General features: G+C 46.5%; 2 protein-coding genes and 1 pseudogene across 3 annotated transcripts; 1 reads left to right on the forward strand and 2 right to left on the reverse strand.

Annotated features, from left to right (window-relative positions):
- Window positions 1-3,665: 3,665 nt before the first annotated feature.
- On the reverse strand, window positions 3,666-4,364 carry LOC100274648 (response to low sulfur 3). The gene has a single exon (NM_001148979.2). It carries the CDS (start codon window positions 4,195-4,197, stop codon window positions 3,877-3,879), a length of 321 nt encoding a protein of 106 aa, NP_001142451.1. The 5' UTR covers window positions 4,198-4,364; the 3' UTR covers window positions 3,666-3,876.
- A 646-nt stretch (window positions 4,365-5,010) lies between these two features.
- On the reverse strand, window positions 5,011-7,611 carry LOC100283921 (uncharacterized). Its single transcript, NM_001156819.2, has 2 exons — window positions 7,215-7,611; window positions 5,011-5,517 (listed from the first exon to the last, which is right to left on the reverse strand). Exons 1-2 carry the CDS (start codon window positions 7,449-7,451, stop codon window positions 5,395-5,397), a joined length of 360 nt encoding a protein of 119 aa, NP_001150291.1. The 5' UTR covers window positions 7,452-7,611; the 3' UTR covers window positions 5,011-5,394.
- An 8,021-nt stretch (window positions 7,612-15,632) lies between these two features.
- On the forward strand, window positions 15,633-18,588 carry LOC100193233 (acetyl-CoA C-acyltransferase-like protein pseudogene; annotated as a pseudogene). The gene is made up of 10 exons (NR_159660.1): window positions 15,633-15,918; window positions 16,033-16,103; window positions 16,585-16,765; window positions 16,848-16,915; window positions 17,011-17,118; window positions 17,204-17,281; window positions 17,491-17,623; window positions 17,733-17,829; window positions 18,082-18,165; window positions 18,278-18,588. The product of NR_159660.1 is annotated as an acetyl-CoA C-acyltransferase-like protein pseudogene (transcript).
- Window positions 18,589-25,150: the final 6,562 nt, after the last annotated feature.

Genomic DNA, 25,150 nt, shown 5'->3' on the forward strand with positions numbered 1-25,150 from the left:
GGAGACACCATGTTCGGCGCCCTCCAAGGGCAACATGGCGCTTTTCCCCCCTCCTCCTTGCGGAAAGGCGACGCAGGGGCGTATGTAAAAAAGTCGAGTCTGTCCTTGACCGTCCTCTCGCCCTGTGCGGAGGCTCGGGGGCTGCTCTCGCAAACCCGGCTCCGGCAAACCGTTGACAGCGTCAACATACCAGCCCGAGAACTTGGGACCCGACCGTGCACCCGGGCTACGGCCAGCTCGCATGAGGGAACGACCAGACCGGCCGAAACATTGTGAAATGCATTAAGACCTCGAAGGAGTCAAACCACTCCTCCGAGGCCTCGGGGGCTACACCCGGCGGGTGCGCTCGCGCGCACCCACCTTAACAAAACGCAACCAAGAAAGGCTGGTCCCCTTGCAAAAAAGTGCGACAAAAGCCTCCAAGCGAGTATTAACACTCCCTTCGAGGCTCGGGGGCTACTGTCGGGGACCATAATTAGGGGTACCCTCAAGACTCCTAAATCTCAGCTGGTAACCCCCATCAGCACAAAGCTGCAAAGGCCTGATGGGTGCGATTAAGTCAAGGATCGGTCCATTCAAGGGACGCGATCGCGCCTCGCCCGAGCCCAGCCTCGGGCAAGGGCAGCCGACCCCGGAGGATTTACGTCTCGCCCGAGGATCCCCTACGGCAACGGACACACCTTCGGCTCGCCCGAGGCCCAGTCTTCACCAAGAAGCAACCTTGGCCAAATCGCCACGCCAACCGACCGAATCGCAGAGGCATTTAATGCAAAGGTGGCCTGACACCTTTATCCTGACGCGCGCCCTCCAGTCAACAGAGCCGAAGTGACCGCAGTCACTTCGCCGCTCCACTGACAGGCCTGACAAGAGGACAGCGCCGCCTGCGCCGCTCCGACTGTCGTGCCACTCGACAGAGTGAGGCTGACAGCAGCCAAGTCCGACCTCAGGCGCCATAGGAAACTCCGCATCACCTGACCCCAGGGCTCGGACTCGGGCTCAGCCCCGGAAGACGACGAACTCCGCTTCGCCCGACCCCAGGGCTCAGACTCGGGCTTAGCTCCGGAAGACGACGAACTCCGCATCACCCGACCCCAGGGCTCGGACTCGGGCTCAGCCCCGAAAAACGACGAACTCCGCATCGCCCGACCCCAGGGCTCGGACTCGGGCTCAGCCCCGGAAAACGACGAACTCCGCATCGCCCGACCCCAGGGCTCGGACTCGGGCTCAGCCCCAGAAGACGACGAACTCCGCTTCGCCCGACCCCAGGGCTCGGACTCGGGCTCAGCCCCGGAAAACGACGAACTCCGCATCGCCCGACCCCAGGGCTCGGACTCGGGCTCAGCCCCGGAAGACGACGAACTCCGCTTCGCCCGACCCCAGGGCTCGGACTCGGGCTCAGCCCCGGAAGACGACGAACTCCGCTTCGCCCGACCCCAGGGCTCAGACTCAGCCCTGGCCTCAGCCGACGGTCTCCGCCTCGCCCGACCCAGGGGCTCGGACTCGACCTCGGCCTCGGAAGACAGACTCGACCTCAACCTCGGAGGAGCCTCCACCTTGCCCAACCTAGGGCTCAGACCGACCACGTCGCAGGAGGCGCCATCATTACCCTACCCCAAGCTGACTCAGGCTACGGGGAACAAGACCGGCGTCCCATCTGGCTCGCTCCGCCAAACAAGTAATGATGGCGCCCCGCATGCTCTATGACGACGGCGGCTCTCAACCCCCTTACGGAAGCAAGAGGACGTCAGCAAGGACCCGACAGCCCCGACAGCTATCCTTCCGCCAGGCTCCGGCGCTCCTCCGACGGCCACGACACCACACGAACCGGGTGCCAAAACCTCTCCGGATGCCACGATGGCATGTTCTTAGGGCACTAGCTCCCCTCCGCTAGACACGTTAGCGCACTGCTACACCCCCCATTGTACACCTGGATCCTTTCCTTACGCCTATAAAAGGAAGGTCTAGGGCCCTCTTAGAGAGGGTTGGCCGCGCGGGGAAGGACAGGACGGCGCTCGCGCAAGGCCGCTCGCTCCCTCCCGCGTGGACGCTTGTAACCCCCTACTGCAAGCGCACCCGACCTGGGCGCGGGACAAACACGAAGGCCGCGGGATTCCACCTCTCACGCCTGTCTCCCTCCGGCTTCTTCCCCCCTTCGCGCTCCGTCTCGCGCCGACCCATCTGGGCTGGGGCACGCGGCGACAATTTACTCGTCGGCCCAGGGACCTCCCGGGTTCGAAACGACGACATTATACGAATCTGTAAAATGCTAAAACGACTAATATTTTGGAACGGATGGAGTACTAAAATACACCGGGCTTCATATAGCTCATCCAAATGAAAATTTGCAGAACAATCTTTCTATAATTTTTGCAGCTTGCCATCCAATAGTTCCTGTATGTGAAAATAGTTTTAAAAAACTCCAACATTGCGTACAAGGTCCCTTTTCTATGGGAGTAAACGATACAGATATTACCCGTCCGTATTCGAATTCGATTCGTATAAAAGTGTTAAGATCCGATCCGTATCCGAGTACTCAGTTCATATATGTATTATCACAGTTGGATATTTAAGATTTGATATCTATTAAAAACTTTATATGACATGATTTAATAATATCTGTACCAATTCGAACTTAAAAAGAAAATATAAAAATAAATAGATAATAGATAATATTCATCAGTATCGACTCGAGTACATCCCTAGGCTGTCTCCAACAAGGTTCTGTATATGGTTCTGTTCGGTAAGTTTAGCGGATACAGACGTTCGGTGTGCCTCCAGCAATGACCGGTAAATGACACTCTAAGTTTTACCGTTCGCCTTCCATCCTGTAAATGTGGCGGACTCTATGCGTTCGCTATACATCGGCCGCTGGTGAATTCCACGCCGACGCAGAGGTTTCCCTCTCCATTCGTATGGCAACCATTTCCCCTGCGCCGCCGGACCGCTGGCAGCAAGCTTTGTCGGTCCCGTCTTTAGACATGTTGGGCTAGGCCGTGTCCAGACTTTTAATGGAAAGTGGGCCAGGCCCATTGTTTCCCTATATTATTATTCTTTCCCTGACTCGGTGGCTCTCCAATCCTTTCTTCTCCTCTCACTCGGCGCAAAGTATTAATGCTAACATCCAGAATACTAGATCCACGTGGCAGTCAGTCAGTCAGTCCACAAGTGGTGTCATTTCGAGAGAGAAAAATGAACTGCGACCAACGGATCTCAAGTTGACTCTTGAGTGATTGAGTCTGAGCTACTGCTCGAAATCACAGCGCAAAAGGTCGCCGCAACAAGACGGAGGAGGCAGCAAATGACAACACAAATGCAGTAGTCCAATCCAATCCCCGTTTTGATTATTCAAGTTGTGTATTAGGGCATGTACAGTGAGTGTTTTAAGTTGTGTCTTACAGTGTGTCTAGGGGGTGAATGTAAAAAAACTCAAGACACGTATCTTGACGAAGACACAGTGTCTTAGCTCTATGTTCGAGACAGGAGACTATCTGATTGGTCACTTTAATTTATTGAATACTCTGATTGGCACAATGAATATCGTAAGACACATGTTTTAGACATGACCACTGTATTATATTGTGTTTTAGTTGTATTTTGTACTTGGAGTACCGTGCAGCAGTATCTGGGTTGTACATGCCCTTAGCCTCAACAGTCAACTCTACACGTTTTCACATAGGACGCGTCATCATGGACTCTTGTTCGTTAAAGAATCATCATCGACACAGCAAAAAGCAAAGACGACGATGCCGGCGGCGAGCAAATAAATGGCACCGCGGCGCGGGGTGCCGTCCGACGCCAACCAAACGCGGGAACCACAGCCATCCCGCTGAACCGCACGCTATAGCTACTAGTAGCCTACTACCAGCCCACGAGAACCTATCTGGCCGGGCGTGCCGGGGCCGCGCGCGCGGCGGCGAGCTCCCTGGCGAGCTCGTGGACGTGGGCCTGGTAGGCGCGCGCGAGCTCGAGCGCCTCCACCTCGGCGTCGCCGAGCTGCACGCACAGCCGCTCCTCGGCCTCTTCCGCCGTCTCGGCGCGGCGCCGCGCCGCGCCCAGCTCCAGCCGCAGCGCCGCCACCTCCCGCTCCAGCTCCGCGTTCCGCCGCCGCAGGAGCTCCACCTCGTCCGCGCTCTTCTTCGTGCTCGCGCCCGCTGCACGGGACGGCGCCGCGGCGCCGACGGAGATGGACGGCGCCATCGGGTCGACTGTCGAGTGGGTCTGGATGGGATGGACTTGGACTCCGATCGTGCTGAAGGGGAGGGGGAGAGAGAGAGCTTGGCTTGCGGGAGGACGGGATCGGGAGGTAGCAACCGCAACCGTGCCCGCGCGATGGTTGGTTTTTTCAGTTGCTGGGCTCTCTGCTGATGTGGCCTTGTTGCATCTCGCTGCGAAGAGGGGCGGGTTATTTATCGGTGGGGGAGAGGGCCGGGAAGGCGTCCAGGTGCAGTGCACCGGGGCGTGTGAGGACAGGAGCGCTGACGCGGGAGGGAGGCATCACGCATCAGCAGTGACCCCATCGGCGGACACTGACCTGTGAGGTGAGAAAGAAGCTTCGAGGCCGAACCACCAGCCACGCAGCCACCCGCCACAAGTGGCTCGGCAGTGGCTGTGGCGACAGCCGAGCACCACCGGTTTACCACGTACGGACTCGATACAGGGTCCACAATAATCGAATCTACGTCAGCTATTTGTACACCAGAATTAAGATACGCGGGCATTGCTGGTAGTACATGGGCCTGTTTGATTGATATTGTAATTTGCATAAATTATATAATCTAATTTATTTTAAACGAAAATGTTTGTTTAAGGTTATAATCTAAATTTGTTAGATTATATAATCTAGTCAGATCATAATCTCAAACAAACAAGTTCTAAGTGTTAGTTCAAAATAAGTTAGATTACATAATATAAATGAATTATAATCCCAAATAAACACTACCTATGTTCTCCCATTTGTTAGATTTCAACTCCTCTCTGAACCAAAAGCCCTCAAAAGAAAACAACAGTTGGCTAATAATAAATACTCCGTCCGTTCTTTTTTTTCTTTTGTCGCGGTTTAGTTCGAAAAATGAAATAGCAGACGACAAATATTCGAGAAGGGAAGTAATATTTCGTAAGCAACAGAGGTACAACTTACAAAGTCAGTCAACAGCTGGTTTTGTTTATCCAGGCATCCAGCGATGACAAGGGAGGAGTGCAAACTTCAAGCATATCATATAACATGCTGCAGACCGACTATACAAATCGGAAAGAACGCAACCCCACGCATACGAACATGACGCTAAGACCACGAATCAAAGACTGGGATGAACGTGGACTGAGATTTGCCATTAGCAGACTAAACATTTCCCAAATCAACCGCGAAGCGCTGCCGCCGGCTCCATGCACCGCTTGCTAGTTCTTCAGGAAGTGAGGGCTCAGTAGCTTCGAGACCTCCATCATCCCGATCTTGTCCCTCCCACCAAACAAGCTCTTGAGCGTCGCGTCACAGTTGATCTCGGTTTTGTTGGACGGGTTCTGCAGACGGACCATGAAGAGCTTTGCTTATGAGTTCAGGGCGCAAAAACAGTTTTTTTGACACGGACATGTACTGATGTACAGTAGGTCAGGATAGCAAGGTACAGAGTACTCTGCAAACTAACGATTAACGAAGAAGCAAAGAGGCAAGGTACAGAGTACTCTGCAAAATAACAAAGAAGCAAAGATGCTAAAAACAGGCCATGCTCTAGTTTATTTTTTTCTGTCTGTGGCAGGTACAAGTAACAGAGGAATTGCTACAGACACGCTTCATCGATACGCAAACATAATATCTGTCAAATAGTGATACTGCAAGAATAACATTATGACCTCATGAGTCAGAACACCTCCACTACACACTTGGAACTTGGGTGTCCAGATGCCAAGAAAAATGCGATTCTTTTTCATAACCTTTCAGGTATAGATCCACTTGAAGAGTTGGTACTGAACGACCCACAGATATCACCAATGCTTCTGAGTTCTGACCTACTACGGAGGACCTGCCGAAATGGAGTTCATGTTCCTCGCCACTAGAGATGTTAATGGGCCCCGAAACCCGATTAACCGTGGGGAATTCTTCTATTAGGGTTAGAATATGGGTTAAAATTGATCCCCATGGGTATAGATGTGGGTATAGATTTGGGAGAAATCTTTTCCCCATCGGGTATGGAGGGTACGGGTTTGGGAGGGCTAAACCCGAACCCGATTACCCATGGGGCTGTTTTACCCGATTTACTATAGCATCCAGGCTTAAATGATAAAACATGTACTAAGAGATATTTCTATTTACTGTTTGACCATATTTGTTATATGTGGACATGTGGCTACTAGAAGACACTATTTATTTTGCATGAGTATGTTGATGAAACTACAAAATATGCATGCTGAAATGCAGAATTGTGTTATGTCCATATGCTGAAATTCTGAAATGGTGAATAGTCGGGTCGGGTACGGGTCCCCATGGGTATTTGGTACCCGGTCGGGGATGGGTATGGGAAGATTTTCGTACCGGAGGTCGGGTTCGGGTTCGGGGATGGGGCGGGTCTGTGCTCATGGGTACGGGTCTGGGAGTTAATCCCCGATGGGAAATTCCTCATTGACATCTCTACTCGCCACAAAGGCACAAAAACGGCCCAATCCAACCTACTATAAGGCTGAATCCAACGTTCCCTTTCCTAAATCCTTCTATTTGTACTTTATATTCAAATTTAAATACCTCCCTCAAAAAATTGTACTCCCATTTCACCTTCTCTTCGGTCATTCCTCTATTCAGCTCACCATATACACTGCAACTGATCTATCTGATTTTTCTAAATCAGTTTTTAGAGTTTTTTTTAAAAAAAGTATACAACATTTATAGTATCGTAATACAAATGGTTATCATGTAATTAAAAACTTAAAAAATAGTTACTTTCACGGTTAGAAACACTGTTTAACGAAAGAGGAAATTAGAGCTCCCTCCCTCTCCCTCTATGCAGGGTGCCCCCGAGCGGAAGCCGATGGACGGCCTCGAGGTGCTGCCGCACACGGAGGCGCGGGGAACGCTTCCGTGAAGCGTTGGAAGAGGTCAACGAAACTACATTAGTTTCTGTTTCTAGCACATCACGGAACGACAAGCGAGAGGCTCTAGAACCGATCGAGAGGAGGAGGGAGGAGGAGGCCGTGGGCGAGCGGATGGTGAGAGCGACGCGCGGTACCTGGAGGCCGTGGGCCTTGATGTGGGTCCAGACGAGCTTGATGGCCTCGGAGCGTGCGACCTCGCGCGCGCCGCCGGCGAACCTGCGGAACGCTTCGGAGACCGGCATCGGCTTCGTGATCCCGGCCGGCGCCCTCGGCTTCGTGGAGGCCGCCTTCTTGGCCCCTGCCGCCGCCGCCGCCGCCGCCGCCGCCGCCGGGGACATCAGGAGGAGGGACCCGCGAAAAACCCTAGCCATCTCGGAGAGGGGGACCTCCTCGCCCGCGCGCTCGTTTCGAGGATTGGATGGAGGGGAGGGAGGCGAGGAGGGGTTTTGGTGGGGGTTTAGGGTTACGGATTAGAGCCACGGATTTAAAAGTCCCTTTCGTATTTGGGCCCTGAGTGGGGATGAGAGTGGAGGGAGAGAACGGAAGCAAAACTGGGGTTTTTACGTCTAGGACCTTGAACTTGCCTGGGTTTAGCACTAATTTCTTTCTGCAACTACAAGTCAGCAAGTGGGCTCATTTCCTTATTATTAAAGCAGAAAGGATTCTCGCTCCCACATGCGTCCACGTCGGCAAAAAAATCCTTGGCTGTTCGATGGTTGGCCAATGCTAGCATTCTCCCCCTATGTCCGCCGTTTGTAGATGGTTCTAGGATGTGTTGGCACCACGAGCATTCTAGAGTTCCTCTGCCCCGTCGTCGTCGCTTCTTCCCCTCCCCCGTCAAACACATTACCGGCACTCCCCATCGTCCTCCATCTGCTGCCTGCTCCTCCGTGCAGCCATGCCCGAGCTCGCGGTCCTCGCCCTCAGCCACGCGCTCTTCCACGTCGCGCCTCCGTTGCCGCTCTCGCTCCCCGTCTTCGCCATGGCCCTCTCCCGCCTCTCCCACACCGATGCCGGTGCCACGGCCCGCGACCCGCCCCTGTCGTCTCCCTGCTCCAAGTGACCCGCCTCGCAGCCTTCTCCGACCGCGCGCTCTGGTCGCTCCTCCGCGTGCTCGGGATGCTCACGTCCCTCCGCCTTTTCTTCTCCCTCTCGTCCTTCAACTCCCGCCCTTCCACCTGCTCCTTCAACGCGCTCCTCCACTCTCTTGGCTTCGTGTGCCGCCTCTGCCTCGCTGCCCCAACCAAGCTCTATATCACGCCCAACCTTAGCTCCTGCAACATCCTGCTCATGTTCCTTGTCTGTGTCGGTGACCCTGACTCCGCGCTGAAGGTGCTCAACGAAATGTCTGGTTGGGAGATCGTCCATGATGTCATCACTTAAACACGGTTCTCACTGCCTGCTGTGCCCAAGGGGATGTCGAGGGCGCACAACTCTTTGATGATATTATTACCAGTGGGCGAAGGCTATGTACACGGTGCTTATAGGTGAGTAATGCCACCGTAGGAAGTTGCAAGATGCAGCAAGGATCATGGATGAGATGGAAGCAGCTAGGGAGCAGCCAAATGAGGTTACATAGACCTGGTTAATCTTGGAGTGGTCTTGAGCATTTGGGGTAACCCTTTTATCTTCTAGTCATTTAATGTGTTGTTAGTTTGAATTGTATAATTCACAATCGATTTCATGATTTTTGAGCTGATGTTAGATTTGTACGGTTCACAATCAGTTTCATGTTTTTTAGCTAATTCATACATCAACAAACAAATTTTGCATTGTGGATTAGTAATTAATTCTAAAAAACAATGGACTAAGTACAAATTTATATAGGTGCAGGAATGAAGCTAGCACTGATATCATTGTCGGATAAAATATGCCTGGCTAATCTTGGAAATGATTTTCAACGTTTGGGGTAACCCTTTTATCTTCTAGCCATTTCATGCGCTGCTACTTTGTACTTTGAATCGTACAATTCAATCGATTTCATGTTTCCCGAGCTGATGTTAGATTTATATGATTCTCAATCATTTTCATGTTTTTGAGCTAATGTCAGATTTGTTGACTGCAACTATTTCTGGGTTTTATTTATTATTGTGACATTATATAATCATTCACCATGATAAATTATTGCAAACTAACCCCTAATTTATCTCAACCCTTTCACCCTCTGAATGTGCCATGGTGCCCGAAGATGACATTTGAAACACCTCTTCCATAGTGCTTTTTGTTGCAAATTGATGCACGTGTTCATATCTTGCAGTTCTGTGACTTATCATTTTCAGAGAGGGACAAATTAATTCTTTCAAATTGATGTCACAAAGTCACACACTTATTTCTTTTATCGTTGTAGGCTGATACGTCAATGATTGTGCAGTCCAAAAAAATGAAGAGACGGGAATTTGACATTATCATTCAAGCTTCAACATTGATCACTTATTGGTTCTCAGGAAGTCCCTCTGAATGTCAGCTGCTATAGGATTATTTGAATAACATCTCTTCCAATGGTAAAAGCACTAATAGTAGCGCTTCTATTTTTCTCTTCTTCACTACTGGTAGTACAAAACATTAAAATGCTTTCTGTGCAGGTGATATATTTTATGATGCTCAGAATGATTTCTTGACACCTGAATGGGACAGTGAGAATTTACAAGTGGTACTGATGATTCTATCCATGTTTGAATCATCAAGATAGTCATCAGGTTTCACAGACTCATCTTACGCTACACCTTCTCACAGACTCATCTTACACTACACCTCCTTGCTCTGGAACTTACAATATAAGAAAATAACAAAATCAGATGATGGAAGTAGTTCAACTGAAGAATCATCAGCAGAAATTGTGGCATCGTTAAAACATTCATTATCTTCATGTTCATCATGTGGCATTGATAATAATAATGTTAAGCCTCTACTAGAGCCTAATATATATAAGGATGTACTGATCTGCTTTCGCTTTGATGATCATGACCTTCCATTAGATATGTTTTGTTGTTCATTTTTCAAGGAAAGCAATGCTGCACAATCCAAATGTGTCCTTCATCAGTATGTATGCACCTAGAAAAAACAAAATATTTATGATGCCCCTTCTCAAATGTTAAATTACATATACAACGTTACTTTCCCATTTTCGCCATTCAAAGACATATACACAGTGAAACTTGATTTTTTTTATTCCTGATATTGCAGGTTCCTTCAGTAATTCAAACAATCACCAATCCCTTCTGACGAACTGTATATTACTATATTCTATCGGACCAGGCACAACTATCCAAAATTCTTTTCTATATAACAAACGCGGACGTAAAGCTGCTCAACCACACTGTCCACGTCGATCCTCCATTTCCCAGCCATTGGATCGGCAACCAACGACACAAGAGAATTATGTGCGATTGTTTCTTAACGTGAAGTTTCTGGACAGCGTCGGATATACAGCGAGAATAGAAGAATATACACATCTTCTTCCTCTCGCTTCCAAAGGTGATGCCTTCCACGGAGAGGAGATCGTGCGACCGTGACGGCGGCGACGCTTGATTTTGCCCATCTTCCCACGCTCGAACGGGTAACAGTCTCCTTCCTTCTGTAACTTCCAATCGCCTCTTCATAGTTCCATAACACTCTCACAGCACGCTAGCAGGACACTCATTCTCTCAATCGGCTCTTCCCGCCGCGCTACACGCCACCAAGAGCCTCCCCCAACTCCTCCCCGTCAAACGGCGCTGCGCTGCAAGGAGCACAACCACCCCTCGTCTCCTTCCTCAGACGATGTCGCGTTTCTCGCGCGGTGCGCCCCCTCTCCCCGAAATTCTTCTATACAGAGCAAGGAGCAAATATGGGATTCCAGGATGTCCACGTCGCTATTTTTCGATGGCTCAACTTGATTGTGCCGTGAATTGTCTGTTAGCTAGGGAGTCATCATTTCTATTTTGGCCTCTGAAATAACGTTTACAGCTGGAACCGAAGTATGCTTGACAAATGTAAGCAGAATATTGTTAATTGATGTTTCCTTCTGCGCTATTGAAAGGAATTTACAAATTACGTCACATTAGCAACTGATAATTCCAGGTACAGTGGCCATCCAAAGTTTTTAGTCCCAAATTATAAATGTTTTGTTTGACAAATATAAGAACATTTTTTCTACCCCTTGAAAGGACTAAATATGGGGTGTGAAGCAAAGAATTCATCGAACTGATAAGATCCAGCATATTTTAATAAGACGTCTATGTTGCCTTCAATGGTAGAATGATACCAAGGCATGTGATGGAGCTCTGTTCCTTTTAATGTAGGGTTATTGCCCACGGAAGCTTAAATACTTGGTGTTGAACTGCTAAAGTATGATGTCTCACTGAAAAACAGCGAGATGGCAATGAGAAGTGTTCAGAAAGAGGGGTAATATTTACTCAGAGCAGCGAAGGAAGGTGCTACTTCATGGTCATGAGTATATGCAAAGAGATAATGCTCATAATAGTTTGCTTTGATATTTGTTGTTCATGCTAAGGATGTCACTTACTTTATTTGCAAACAAGCTATTCCAAATGATTGACAGCTTTGACATGACTTCTCTTTTCCTTCTTTTGCATTGTTTCATATGTGTGAGGATTTTAGGGAGCATATTAAATGAGATACATGAGTGCTCAGTCGTCATAGTAAGACTGCACGAGTAGTCATGTGTTATACCTGACCATTCCATATTATCAAAAGCCATTTCCTTTAAATAATTGTATTATACAACCTCAATCATTCAATCAAGTTATTGTACCATGACTGATTTTTTGTGTAGTTTTTCTCTTTTTTATGCTAAATCTCATGAAATTTGGTTTAAGGGGACAAGTACACATGAGCGAAATGGGTAATTGAGTAATTGGTTTGAGTTGGTTTCAGTTACTAAAGTAGCAACCTCATAAAAAACTTAAACATGAATAGATCAATACAAGTACGCATCTTAAGCACTCTGTTAGTTTGATTACTAATTGCAAGACAATAATTTACGTACATTACTCTGCAATTACTAATATGTCCTCTAATTGATGCTACAGGTCGCTCCACCAAGCTGCCATGATATTCCTCCACTTACCAGCGATTCCAATTCCAACGACATCAGGTTTGTTTATTCCCAAATTATCATACACAATCCATGATCAACGTAACATATTTGACTCTTATCTATGTTACTTCATAAATTACATATGAAAGAATATTGCGTAAATTTTTAGATGGAGGACCACATTACAAACTGTAACTAAACGCAGTGTCTTTCTTTTCGTCATGTTAGTTGTTAGGTGCTTTATGTGTAATGTCTTTCTTTTCGTCACCCACACAAATCACAATGTAACCTATTCATGGTGCACACTACGCTTGAATTCCAATAATATGTTACACTACCACCAAAAAATGAGCATTTACATTTACAAACTAAAAAAATCGATTTTGTACCATTATTTACTGCTTCACACAATATATATGTATAGGTTGAAGAAAGGAACTTCACACATGAAAAGAGACGATCATGACGACCATGAAGATTAAACGTTGTTGTTAAGAAAAGCCATATTTTCTGTATTGCTTCCAAGCTGTTTTTATGGCCTTTAAACCAGTACTTTTGGTTGCCATATATGTAGCTATAACTATTGTAATATAATCTCTGAGCTTCTCATGCTGATATTCAACATTACTCCTACCAATATATGTACAGTTCCAGTTGACTTGCTTGCTTCCGTTCTTGCCTTATCAAGCTAATTAGCTAAACTACAATTCAGTTTATTGAATCCTGATGCAATTGTGCATCAATGTTGTACTTCAGCATGTGCATTTTACGTGCACTTTGATTTCTATGTTGTTTACTGTCCATGAAATGCTTTGACTCCTGTTGAGATAATGTGCACTTTGATTTATATGCTGTTTAAAGTCCCACCTTTGTTCCAATCCAAGAAATTATGTAATTCCTGTCAAGATAATGTTCAGGATAACATTATGTAAGCTTTTGATGTTGTAATTTGAGTTGTTATCTAATTTAAGATATATATAATTCAACTGTTCAAATATAATGTTTATAGAACTCGCGCGAAGCGCGAGCAAAGTACTAGTTGCACGACAAAATTGTAGTGATTTCCAGAACATGTGCTCACTACACACCAGACACCACTTTTCGAATGAGCAGAACTACTCTCAGTTGTTTGTTTTTTGTACCCAACTACGTTAATTTTCTCTCCAATCCATGTGGATCAGAAGGGTCCACAAAATCTCTACTGTCTTTTTTCAATCTTATTTAATCTATGACTAGGTCCTTCATTCCTTCAGCTTCCAATCTTCTGTCTGCATGTAGCGTCACTCAAAGATGGGCAGATCAAGCGGCTTGTCCTTTGAAAGGCCTTTGGTGTCCCTCGACGTGTCCCTCGATGATGATGTAGGTTGTTTAAACTGTCGCATCTGCAATTTATAAATACAAAATCACTATAGAAACAGTAGAAACCGGTATAGATTAAAGTCAAACGAAAATTTTTGCTTCATTTAGAGTACAGAATTAAGTGTTACAAGATTGCTAACTAGCATTTTCGCTTTTTCTTCTTCTAATATAAGGTCTGGCAAATTTCCAACAGGCACGATTGGATGAACACATGTCAGAACACATGGTAATGAATAAACGCACGACACTGACAGACTGACAGGGAAGTCTATTTTGTTATTGTACCATTTAGAGTTTGGGTTTCTATCCGTATATTTACCATCTTACTCCTGTAATGTGCCGGACCAACACAATCTATTAATACATCTTACAACCCCTCATTAGGATTAGAGTTTTCATTCTCCAACTTGGTACCAGAGCTAGTTTTTTCCAGTTTCCTCTCTCGTCTTCCCTCCCTCCCTCCTCTAGTCATTGTCAGCCTCCCCTGCCCCTGGCCGCAGCCAAGCCTCCTCCTAGACCCTTCCCCTCGGTCTCCCCTCCCCGGTGTGCGGCCCCTACCACTCCGTCGTAGGCCCACAAGCCCCGACGCCACCGAAATTCCCCTGCCACCACCCTGTCGCCCGCACCCGTGGCAGCCCCCCGCCTCCAAGGACATGAAGTGCAGCCACATGTCGTCGCTCATGAACGCCACCACACTGCTCCGCTCTGAGAGCACCTAGAGGGGGGTAAATAGGTGATCCTGTAAAATTCAACACTAATAGCCACAAAACTTAGTTATGAAAGTTAGAACGGCTAAGTAGCTTGAAGCGAGTTCTTGTGAACACAGACAATCAAAGAGAAAGCACACAAGAGACACGCGGTTTTTATCCCGTGGTTCGGCCAAGTAATACTTGCCTACTTCCACGTTGTGGCGTTCCAATGGACGAGGGTTGCACTCAACCCTTTTAAGTGATCCGATGATCAACTTGAATACCACAGTTTTTCCTTTCTTAGTCTTTCTCCCGTTTGTGAGGAATCTCCACAACTTGGAGCCTCTCGCCCTTACAATGATGATCACAAAAGAAGTACAGAAGTAAGGGAGGGGAGAGCAACACACACAAGACTCAAATCCACAACACAATCACGCACACAAATCACAACTTGAGCTCAAAACACAATGCACATAGTTCACAACTCAAATGGAGCTCAAGTCCCTATCACAAAGAATCGAATGCGTGAAGTTGGAGTCTTGGAGTCTTAGAATGTTTCTTGTAAGCTTGGGTGACTCCTCCATGCGCCTAGGGGGTCCCTTTTATAGCCCCAAGGCAGCTAGGTGTCGTTGGAGGCCAACAAGGAAGGCCATCCTTGCCTTCTGTCGAGTGGCGCACCAGACAGTCCAGTGCGCCACCGGACAGTCACTGTAGACGGTCCGGTGCCGATCTCCTTCCTTTTCTAGCACAGGCGACCGTTGCAGCACCGGGCCAGCACTACACCAAAATCATACACTTCCTACGGTTTTTAACTTCCTACAGCTTTTATAACAAACCGTAGGAAATAAATAACTTCCGAGATGCAACTGGTAGCTCTAGGAAATAAACATAACTTCCTACGGTATTTGATAAAAGCTGTCGGAAGTTAAAAACCCGTAGGAAGTTAGCTTACTTCCTACGGCCTCCTCTAGGAAGTTAGGTTTCAGCTGTTGACCAGTCAAACAAAAAGCTAACTTTCTACGGCTGGCTCTAGGAAGTTAGCTGTCCAGCTAACTTTCTACGGTCTCCTCTAGAAAGTTAGGTTTCAGTTGTTGACTAGTCAAACGAAAAGCAAACTTCCTACAGCTGGCTCTAGGAAGTTAGCTTCCCAGCTAACTTTCTACGGCCTCCTCTAGGAAGTTAGGTTTCAGCTGTTGACCAGTCAAATGAAAAGCTAACTTTCTACGATCGGCTCTAGGAAGTTAGCTGCCCACCTAACTTCCTATGGCCTACTCTAGGAAGTTAGATTTCAGCTTTTGACCAGTCCAACAAAAAGCTAACTTCCTACGGCCGGCTCTAGGAAGTTACTTAACTTCCTAGAGTAATTGTACAAACTCTAGGAATTTACATAACTTCCTATGGCTTTACTCTAGGAAGTTATTTTTTTATTTTAAACCTCTAAACCTTATCTCTTCTCTCACCTTTCTCAACCCCATCTCTCTCGCCTCTGTTTGTTCCTTGGAGCCGCCCCCGCCGCCCACGCCACCGGTCGCCCCTGCCCCGACCCCTTCCGCCGCGGTCGCGACCGCCCCCGACCCCAGCCCTGCCCGACGCTTCCGTTTCCTTGGATAACCACAACGCTCGCCCGCCCGCCGGCAAGCGAAAGCAAAGCGAGCCAACCTAGCCATGGAGAAGGCGATCTATCGGTAGCGGGTCCTCCTGGCGCACCTTCTCCCCTCCTCCTCTACCATCTCCTCGCAGCCTCAGCTTGCGGTGAGCGTCCCGATCTGCTGCTCTGTTCATCCCTCTCACTCTCACGGACTGGATCAGATCCGATCGAATTGGGTTGGCTGATCGATTCCCTGCTGTGTCTGTGTGACGGTGCAGGCGTCGACGTGCGCGGCCGGGGATAGCGCCGCCTACCAGAGGTCCTCCTCCTTCGGGGACGATGTCGTCGCGTAAGCCTCCCTCCCTCTTGCCTCCAACGGTTCCTCCCCCTCCCCCTCTCTGATATACTCTTTTCTTCCTTTTCTGTTCCTTTCCTCCTTTTGTGATCCTGCTCGATAACTTTAATTCAGGCCCGGTTCGGCCTCAGCGACGGGGAAACTCAATGAATTAACTAACCTGCTTGTATTTATTATTAATTAATTACCTTGTACTATAGCATACGTACTACTAGGCTATCACCCAAGCCGACTTAATTTACGATTGATAGTCATAGCGTCAACCGTCAAGGAAACCACGCACAGATGCACATCCAAGCTAGTCAAATCAGTTTGAATTCGGTTCGACAAAAAAAAGAAAAGAACCTTCGAAGTCCAGCTATGTATGCATTCCTTTTGTGTGAGGGAATCACTAGCTAGGCTCTGCTGTTTTAGTGCTCGCACCATCACTGTATCTACCGAAGAAATAATACGTACGGTGTGCGTGTCACTGCAGTGCCTACAGGACGCCAATATGCAAGGCCAAGCGAGGAGGCTTCAAGGACACCTACCCAGAGGACCTCCTCACTGTTGTTCTCATGGTTCCCTTCCCTTCAAGGTCAACCACCAGTGTTCATCTGGGCTACAGGCAGTAGCCGATGTCGCAGCTGCTATAAAGGCTGGTTACTATGACATAGGTACTTAGTATCTGAATATACATGCTACTTTCGCTCTTGTGCTTTAGTTTGGCTGCTGAATCGCTGCTCTCCCTCTAAACAGGGATTGGTGCTGGTTTGGAATCCATGTCCATAAATTCCATTGCTAGGGAAGGACAAGTTAACCCAAAAGTAAGGATCATAAACCACACTGTAAATTGAAATAGTTTTTTTCCTTTTTACACAAAAAGGAAACATTCGTAACACATTTTTCTCTCTCCTTGCAGATAAGCGCATTCCAGAAAGCACAGGATTGTCTTCTGCCCATGGGAATTACTTCTGAAAATGTTGCCCATCGATATGGTGTAACTAGACAAGAGCAAGATCAGGCCGCCGTGAGTTCCTCATTAAGCATCGACTGTATGAATTAATTATCTTGGGTTTTCCAGTTAATATAACAACTAAAACTTTTTTTGTCAGTCTGAGTCTCATAGGAGAGCTGCTGCAGCCATGGCCTCTAGAAAACTCAAGGATGAGATCGTCCCCGTGCCAACAAAGGTAAGATGGATTCAAATTCTTCTCCCCCCACTTCTTTCAAGTAGAAACTAGCAACCACTTTATGTTAAAGTAGTTTGTAACTATGTCAACTTATAGAAGTAACTAATGTGCTTGTTGTATGACCAAATTATCAATCTAGTTACCTAGGAACGAAACATTTCTTTGGTATGTATTATTTCGAGTGTTTGCTAACACTCCATATTCTGTAGATCGTTGATCCTAAAACTGGAGAGGAGAAGGAAGTTGTGATATCAGTTGATGATGGGATTAGGCCAGGGACCACAACATCTGGATTGGCGAAACTCAAACCAGTTTTAGAAAAGCATGGGACTACAACTGCAGGTATTGCTGAAGTCTAACTTTTTTCTGGTGTCCCTCCTTTTGCAGCTAGATTTCTCTCTCTCTCTCTCTCTGCTGAATCGTTATCTAATAAACCAATCAAACTGTGTAGGCAATTCCAGTCAAGTGAGTGATGGTGCTGGAGCTGTTCTTCTCATGAAAAGATCTGTGGCTCTAAAGAAAGGGCTGCCCATTCTTGGTGTTTTCAGGTTGCCCAATCTGCCCTATCTTGATTAGTCCACGTTGTGTTTGTCGTCGATGTTTAGACACATTTTGCTCAATTCCTTGTTACATTTAACGCTGCTTGGCATCGTCCATTAGGAGCTTTATCGCTGTTGGAGTGGATCTAGCTGTTATGGGCGCTGGTCTTACTGTGGCCATTCCTGCTGCTGTGAAGTTTACTTACCTGCTATTTTTTTCTGAGCAAAGTCGGTTAAACTTGTGATTCTTTGTATGTTCAGGTGCCCGGTGCGTGGCTACTCTTCTAAATGAAATGAAGCGTCGGGGCAAAGACTGCAGATTTGGTGTTGTCACCATGTGTATCGGTTAGTCTTATTTATCAGTTATCACATACTAACGTGTATAGGGAAAGCATGTCAACGCATAGATGTAATTTGATCTTCTATAGTTGACCATGATGCGTCGTAACAATTGCAGGATCTAGAATGGGGACAGCAGCTGTGTTCGAGCTGTGTTCGGCCCGGCTGGAGGTATCGACCATCACTCGTCACTGTAACCCGATGGTGATCGGTGATCGTGAGCTTCCATGTTATTGCATTCTGATACTTGAGACTTTTATTATGACTATGTATGAGATATTGTCTCTTATTAGTACTGGATGATGAGATGTGTCTTATTATGACTATGGATGAGACTTTTGTGATGTAATTGATGAGACTTTTGTGATGTAATTGATGAGACTATGTATTTAAATATTGTTATGTGATTGTGTGTGAGATGTTTTATGTGAAAATATGTTGTGCTATATAGCTGTTGATATATTTGTTATGTTGTGGAATGTGGTGTAAAATAAAAATAAACAACATTTGTAATGCTGGTCAAATTAACTTCCTAGAGGCTTATTAAGCCGTAGGAAGTTAGCCCCTAAGCTAACTTCCTAGGGGCTACAGTAAGCCGTAGGAAGTTAGTCGTAGAAAATTAGTCAACTGACGGCGCTGACGGCGTGAAACTACTAACTTCTGAGAATCTACTAACTTCCGAGAGGCTTTTTTGGCTCTAGGAAGATAGCTAACTTCCTAGAGGGCTTTAGGAAGTTAAGCTAACTTCCGGCAAAAAAATTCCGAGAGCCAAACTTACGACGGGATGGCTTAACTTCCGAGAGTTTAGCTAACTTCCTAGAGTTTAGGCCTAACTTCCTAGGGTTTAGGCTCTAGGAAGTTTACTATTTTGGTGTAGTACAGTTGGCGCACCGGACACTGTCCGGTGCACACCAGACAGTCCGGTGCCCCCTGCCGACCGTTGGCACGGGCCACGCGTCGCCCGCGGATTGCGCGGCCGACCGTTGGCGCAGACGACCGTTGGCTCACCGGACAGTCCGGTGCACCACCGGACAGTCCGGTGAATTATAGCCGTACGCCGCCAAACTTTCCCGAGAGCGGCCTGTTCACCGGAGACTAGCCTGGCACACCGGACAGTCCGGTGTGCCAGGTCGAGCTGGACTTTGGCTGCACACAGCCAAGTCTTTTGCAATTCTTTCTTTTCCTGTTTCTAGCACTTAGACAGAATATGTTAGTACCCAAAACAATGTACTAAGTCTAGAAACGTACCTTGTTACATAATTTGCACTTTTTGCTAGTTTGGCACATAATAACTCACTCACTATGTGTTGGACACTTAATCAACATTATAGAAATGGCCCAAGGGCACATTTCCCTTTCAATCTCTCCCTTTTTGGTGATTTATGCCAACACATCAAAAAGCAATACAAAACATGCAACATCAATTCAAATTTGAAGACCAAATTGTTTTAGCTATAATTTGGCATATTTGGATTATTCTTTGCCACCACTTGGTTTGTTTTTGCAAATCAAATTCATTTTCCTATCTTTAATTCAAACTCACTTGTTTGGGCACAAAGAGAGATATTTCAAGAGAAAAAATTTATCAAGTGCCAAAAAACTCCCCCTTTTTCCCATAATCATAAATTCTCCCCCACAAGAGACCAAATTTTGCAATAAGAGTATTTTGGACAAATCAAAAGTTCTAACTCTATTGTTTTCAAAATTCACAAGTGGTAGCTAATCCATTTTCTTTGGCCTTAATTTCTCCCCCTTTGGCATTAAGCACCAAAACAGGATCATTCTTGGGCATTTAACCCCATTGCCTCACCAAAAATAACAATTAAGAGCAAAAAGGCAATAAGAGCATAAGTATGAACTTGGAAGTAAATACACCAATACCGAAGTGCAGTGGAAGTCTTTGCAATGTCCAAGTCCACATTTCCCTTTCAATGCACATTTGAGACTACATCAAGTATACTTAAACACAAAGGTTAGCCTCAAAGGGTCAAGTTGTAGCACTTCTCCCCCTAAATATGTGCATCATTCACACATGGACGTGTGAGGTCCGGGGATCCCTTGCACAACTTGAGCACCATAAATAAACAACAGATCACATAAATACATGAAGTAACATGATCAAAGGCATAAAACACATGTATGCTATAAATCAATCCAAGTTACGTGAATCTAAGACATTTAGCTCACTACGTAGCCTGCAAAAGGTTTTCTCATCTAATGGCTTGGTGAAGATATCGGCTAGCTGGTTCTCAGTGCTAACATGGTACACTTTGATATCTCCCTTTTGCTGGTGGTCCCTCAGAAAGTGATGCCGGATGTCTATGTGCTTAGTGCGACTGTGTTCAACAGGATTATCTGCCATGCAGATTGCACTCTCATTATCACATAGGAGTGGGACTTTGCTCAGATTGTAGCCAAAGTCTCGGAGGGTTTGCCTCATCCAAAGTAGTTGCGCGCAACACTGTCCTGCGGCAACATACTCGGCCTCAGCGGTGGATAGGGCAACGAAGGTTTATTTCTTTGAACTCCAAGACACCAGGGACCTTCCTAGGAATTGGCACGTCCTTGATGTACTCTTCCTATCAATCTTGCATGTAGCATAATCGGAGTCTGAATATCCAATCAAGTCAAAGGTAGACCCCTTTGGATACCAGATCCCGAAGCAAGGCGTAGCAACTAAATACCTAAGAATTCGCTTAACGGCCACAAGGTGACATTCCTTGGGGTCGGATTGAAATCTAGCACACATGCATACACTAAGCATAATGTCCGGTCTATTAGCACATAAATAAAGCAAGGAACCTATCATAGACCGGCATGCCTTTTTATCAACGGACTTACCTCCTTTGTTGAGGTCGACATGTCCGTCGGTTCCCATAGGTGTCTTCGCGGGCTTGGCGTCCTTCATCCCAAACCTTTTGAGAATATCTTGAGTGTACTTTGTTTGAGAGAGGAAGGTGTCGTCCTTGAGTTGCTTCACTTGGAACCCAAGGAAGTAGGTCAACTCGCCCATCATCGACATCTCGAACTTTTGTGTCATCACCCTGCTAAACTCCTCACAATACTTTCGATTAGTAGAACCAAATATAATGTCATCAACATAAATTTGGCACACAAAAAGATCATTGTCACAAGTCTTAGTGAAAAGAGTGGGATCGGCTTTCCCAACCTTGAAAGAATTAGCAATTAAGAAATCTCTAAGGCATTCATACCATGCTCTTGGGGCTTGCTTAAGTCCATAGAGCGCCTTAGAGAGCTTAAACACATGGTCGGGGTACCTGTCATCCTCAAAGCCAGGGGGTTGTTCCACATACACCTACTCCTTGATTGGCCCGTTGAGGAAAGCGCTCTTCACATCCATTTGAAACAACCTGAAAGAGTGGTGAGCGACATAGGCAAATAATATTCGAATAGACTCTAGCCTAGCCACAGGAGCAAAAGTCTCCTCGAAATCCAAACCTGCGACTTGGTCATAACCTTTTGCCACAAGTCGAGCCTTGTTTCTTGTCACAACCCCGTGCTTGTCTTGTTTGTTGCGGAACACCCACTTGGTTCCCACAACATTTTGCTTGGGACGTGGCACCATGCTCCAAACTTCGTTCCTCTTGAAGTTGTTGAGCTCTTCCTGCATGGCCAACACCCAGTCCGGATCCTGCAAGGCCTCTTCTACCCTGAAAGGCTCAATAGAAGAGACAAACGAGTAATGCTCACAAAAATTAGCTAAACATGAGCGAGTTGTTACTCCCTTGCTTATGTCACCCAAAATCTGATCGACGGGGTGATTTCTTTGAATCGTCGCTCGGACTTGAGTTGGAGGGGCCAGTGGTGCTTCTTCCTCAATAACTTGTTCTTCTTGTGCCCCCTTGATCACGCTCTTCTTCTTGAGGAACTTGTCCATCATCTTGAGTTGGGGGATGCACCATTGTCGAGGAAGAAGGCTGATCTTGCTCTTGTTGTTCTTGTGGTCGCACATCTCCAATCGCCATGGTGCGCATTGTGGCCGTTGGAACATCATCTTCATCTATGTCATCAAGATCAACTTGCTCTCTTGGAGAGCCATTAGTCTCATCAAATACAACGTCGCTAGAGACTTCAACCAAATCCGATGATTTGTTGAAGACCCTATACACCTTTGTATTTGAGTCATATCCTAGTAAAAACCCTTCTACAGCTTTGGGAGCAAATTTAGAATGTCTACCTTTCTTCACAATAATGTAGCATTTGCTCCCAAATACACGAAAGTAAGAAACATTGGGTTTGTTACCGGTAAGGAGTTCGTAGGAGGACTTCTTGAGGAGGCGATGAAGGTAGAGCCGGTTTATGGCGTGGCAAGTTGTGTTCACAGCTTCTGACCAAAACCGCTCGGGCGTCTTGAATTCTCCAAGCATTGTCCTCGCCATGTCGATAAGCGTCCTGTTCTTCCTCTCTACCACACTGTTTTGCTGTGGTGTGTACGGAGCGGAGAACTCGTGCTTGACACCTTCCTCCTCAAGATACTCCTCAACTTGTAGGTTCTTGAACTCGAACCCATTGTCGCTTCTTATCTTTTTCACCTTGAGCTCAAATTCATTTTGAGCCCTGCTTAGAAAGCGCTTGAGGGACCCTTGAGTTTCTGATTTATCCTGCAAAAAGAATACCCAAGTGAAGCGGGAAAAATCATCAACAATTACTAAACCATACTTACTTCCCCCGATGCTAAGGTAGGCGACGGGTCCAAAGAGGTCCATGTGAAGAAGCTCCAGTGGTCTTGATGTTGTCATCACATTCTTGTTGTGATGAGTGCTTCCTACCTGTTTCCCTGCCTGACAAGCTGCACAAGGTCTATCTTTTTCGAAACATACATTTGTTAGTCCTAACACATGTTCTCCCTTTAAAAGTTTATGAAGGTTCTTCATCCCAACATGTGCTAGACGGTGATGCCACAGCCAGCCCATACTAGTCTTAGCTATTAAGCATGCATCTAGATCGGCCTCCTCTTTCGAAAAAACAACTAAGTAGAGTTTGTCGTCTAATACACCCTTAAAAGCTAATGAACCATCACTCCTTCTAAAGACAGATACATCTATATTGGTAAATAGACAATTATAACCCATGTTACATAATTGACTCACAGACATTAAGTTGTACCCGAGCGATTCAACTAAGAACACATTGGATATAGAATGCTCGGATGAAATGGCTATCTTTCTCAATCCTTTAACCTTGCCTTGGTTCCCATCTCCAAAGATGATCGAATCCTGGGAATCCTTGTTCTTGACGTAGGAGGTGAACATCTTCTTCTCCCCCGTCATGTGGTTTGTGCATCCGCTGTCGATAATCCAGCTTGAGCCCCTGGATGCATAAACCTGCAAGGTAATTTACACTTGGGTTTTAGGTACCCAACTCTTGTTGGGTCCTACAAGGTTAGTCACAATAGCCTTTGGAACCCAAATACAAGTCTTGTCTCCCTTGCATTTGGATCCCAACTTTCTAGCAACTACTTTTTCATTCTTACATAAAAGCGCAAAAGAAGTATTGCAAGCATGGTAAATAGTAGAAAGTTCATTACACATTCTTCTAGCCACATGAGGCACAACATTACTTCTCCTAGACCTACTTCTACCATGCACAAAAGTAGAGCTAGAGGCAAACATAGCATGTGAATCAAAAGCATCATGATCATAACCCCTATTATAATTAGCATGACTAGCAAATTTCCTATTATAAATGAAAGCATGATTCTTGTGAACATAGACAATCAAAGAGAAAGCACACAAGAGACATGCAATTTTTATCCCGTGGTTCGGCCAAGTAAAATACTTGCCTACTTCCACGTTGTGGCGTCCCAATGGACGAGGGTTGCACTCAACCCCTTTCAAGTGATCCGATGATCAACTTGAATACCACAGTTTTTCCTTTCTTAGTCTTTCTCCCGTTTGCGAGGAATCTCCACAACTTAGAGCCTCTCGCCCTTACAATGATGATCACAAAAGAAGTACAGAAGTAAGGGAGGGGAGAGCAACACACACAAGACTCAAATCCACAGCACAATCACGCACACAAATCACAACTTGAGCTCAAAACACAACGCACGGAGTTCACAACTCAAATGGAGCTCAAGTCCCTATCACAAAGAATCGAATGCGTGAAGTTGGAGTCTTGGAGTCTTAGAATGTTTCTTGTAAGCTTGGGTGACTCCTCCATGCGCCTAGGGGTCCCTTTTATAGCCCCAAGGCAGCTAGGAGCCGTTGGAGGCCAACAAGGAAGGCCATCCTTGCCTTCTGTCGAGTGGCGCACCGGACATTCCGGTGCGCCACCGGACAGTCACTTTAGCGGTCCGGTGCCGATCTCCTTCCTTTTCTGGCACAGGCGACCGTTGCAGCACCGAGCCAGTTGGCGCACCGGACACTGTCCGGTGCACACCGGACAGTCCGGTGCTGAAGCGTCCCGATCCTTTGGGACTCAAATGTGATACAATTACTAGTCCCAGGAGGCTAGTAAACACATTCCTTACTTCAAATAGTACAGAGTTTAGATAAAGGTTATTACAATACCGGGGTACAAGCTCAAGAGAGCCAAAGTAAGAAGCGCAGTAGGAAAATATACTAGCCCAAGCCACAGGCAGAACTGGGTGCAGACACAGCCCTCTTAATCAAGCATAGCAGAAAAGAAGTCTTCGGCTGCTGAAAAACATAAATAAATCTGGGTGAATACACTAGGTATTCCGCAAGCCCACCCCACTCCCGTAGAGAGAAAGAGACCTATAATATACATGCTTTATGTGGTGGAGTTGAAGTCACTCTTCATTTTCTTAGAGAAAGGCAGTTGCTGTAAGGTTTTTCCCAAAGTCGTACAAGTAACAAAAATACTCAACCACCACTGAGCTTCCCGCTCCCGTGGCCTTAGTTTCTTTCTCAACACCCACTTACCCACACATTTCCCTGTTCGTGAAACTCATAGAAAAATCTCTAATTGTCATACCATACCAGACTCGTCCATACCAGTGGACACG

Source organism: Zea mays, chromosome 5 (genome assembly GCF_902167145.1).
Source record: "Zea mays cultivar B73 chromosome 5, Zm-B73-REFERENCE-NAM-5.0, whole genome shotgun sequence".
NCBI lineage: Eukaryota > Viridiplantae > Streptophyta > Magnoliopsida > Poales > Poaceae > Zea > Zea mays.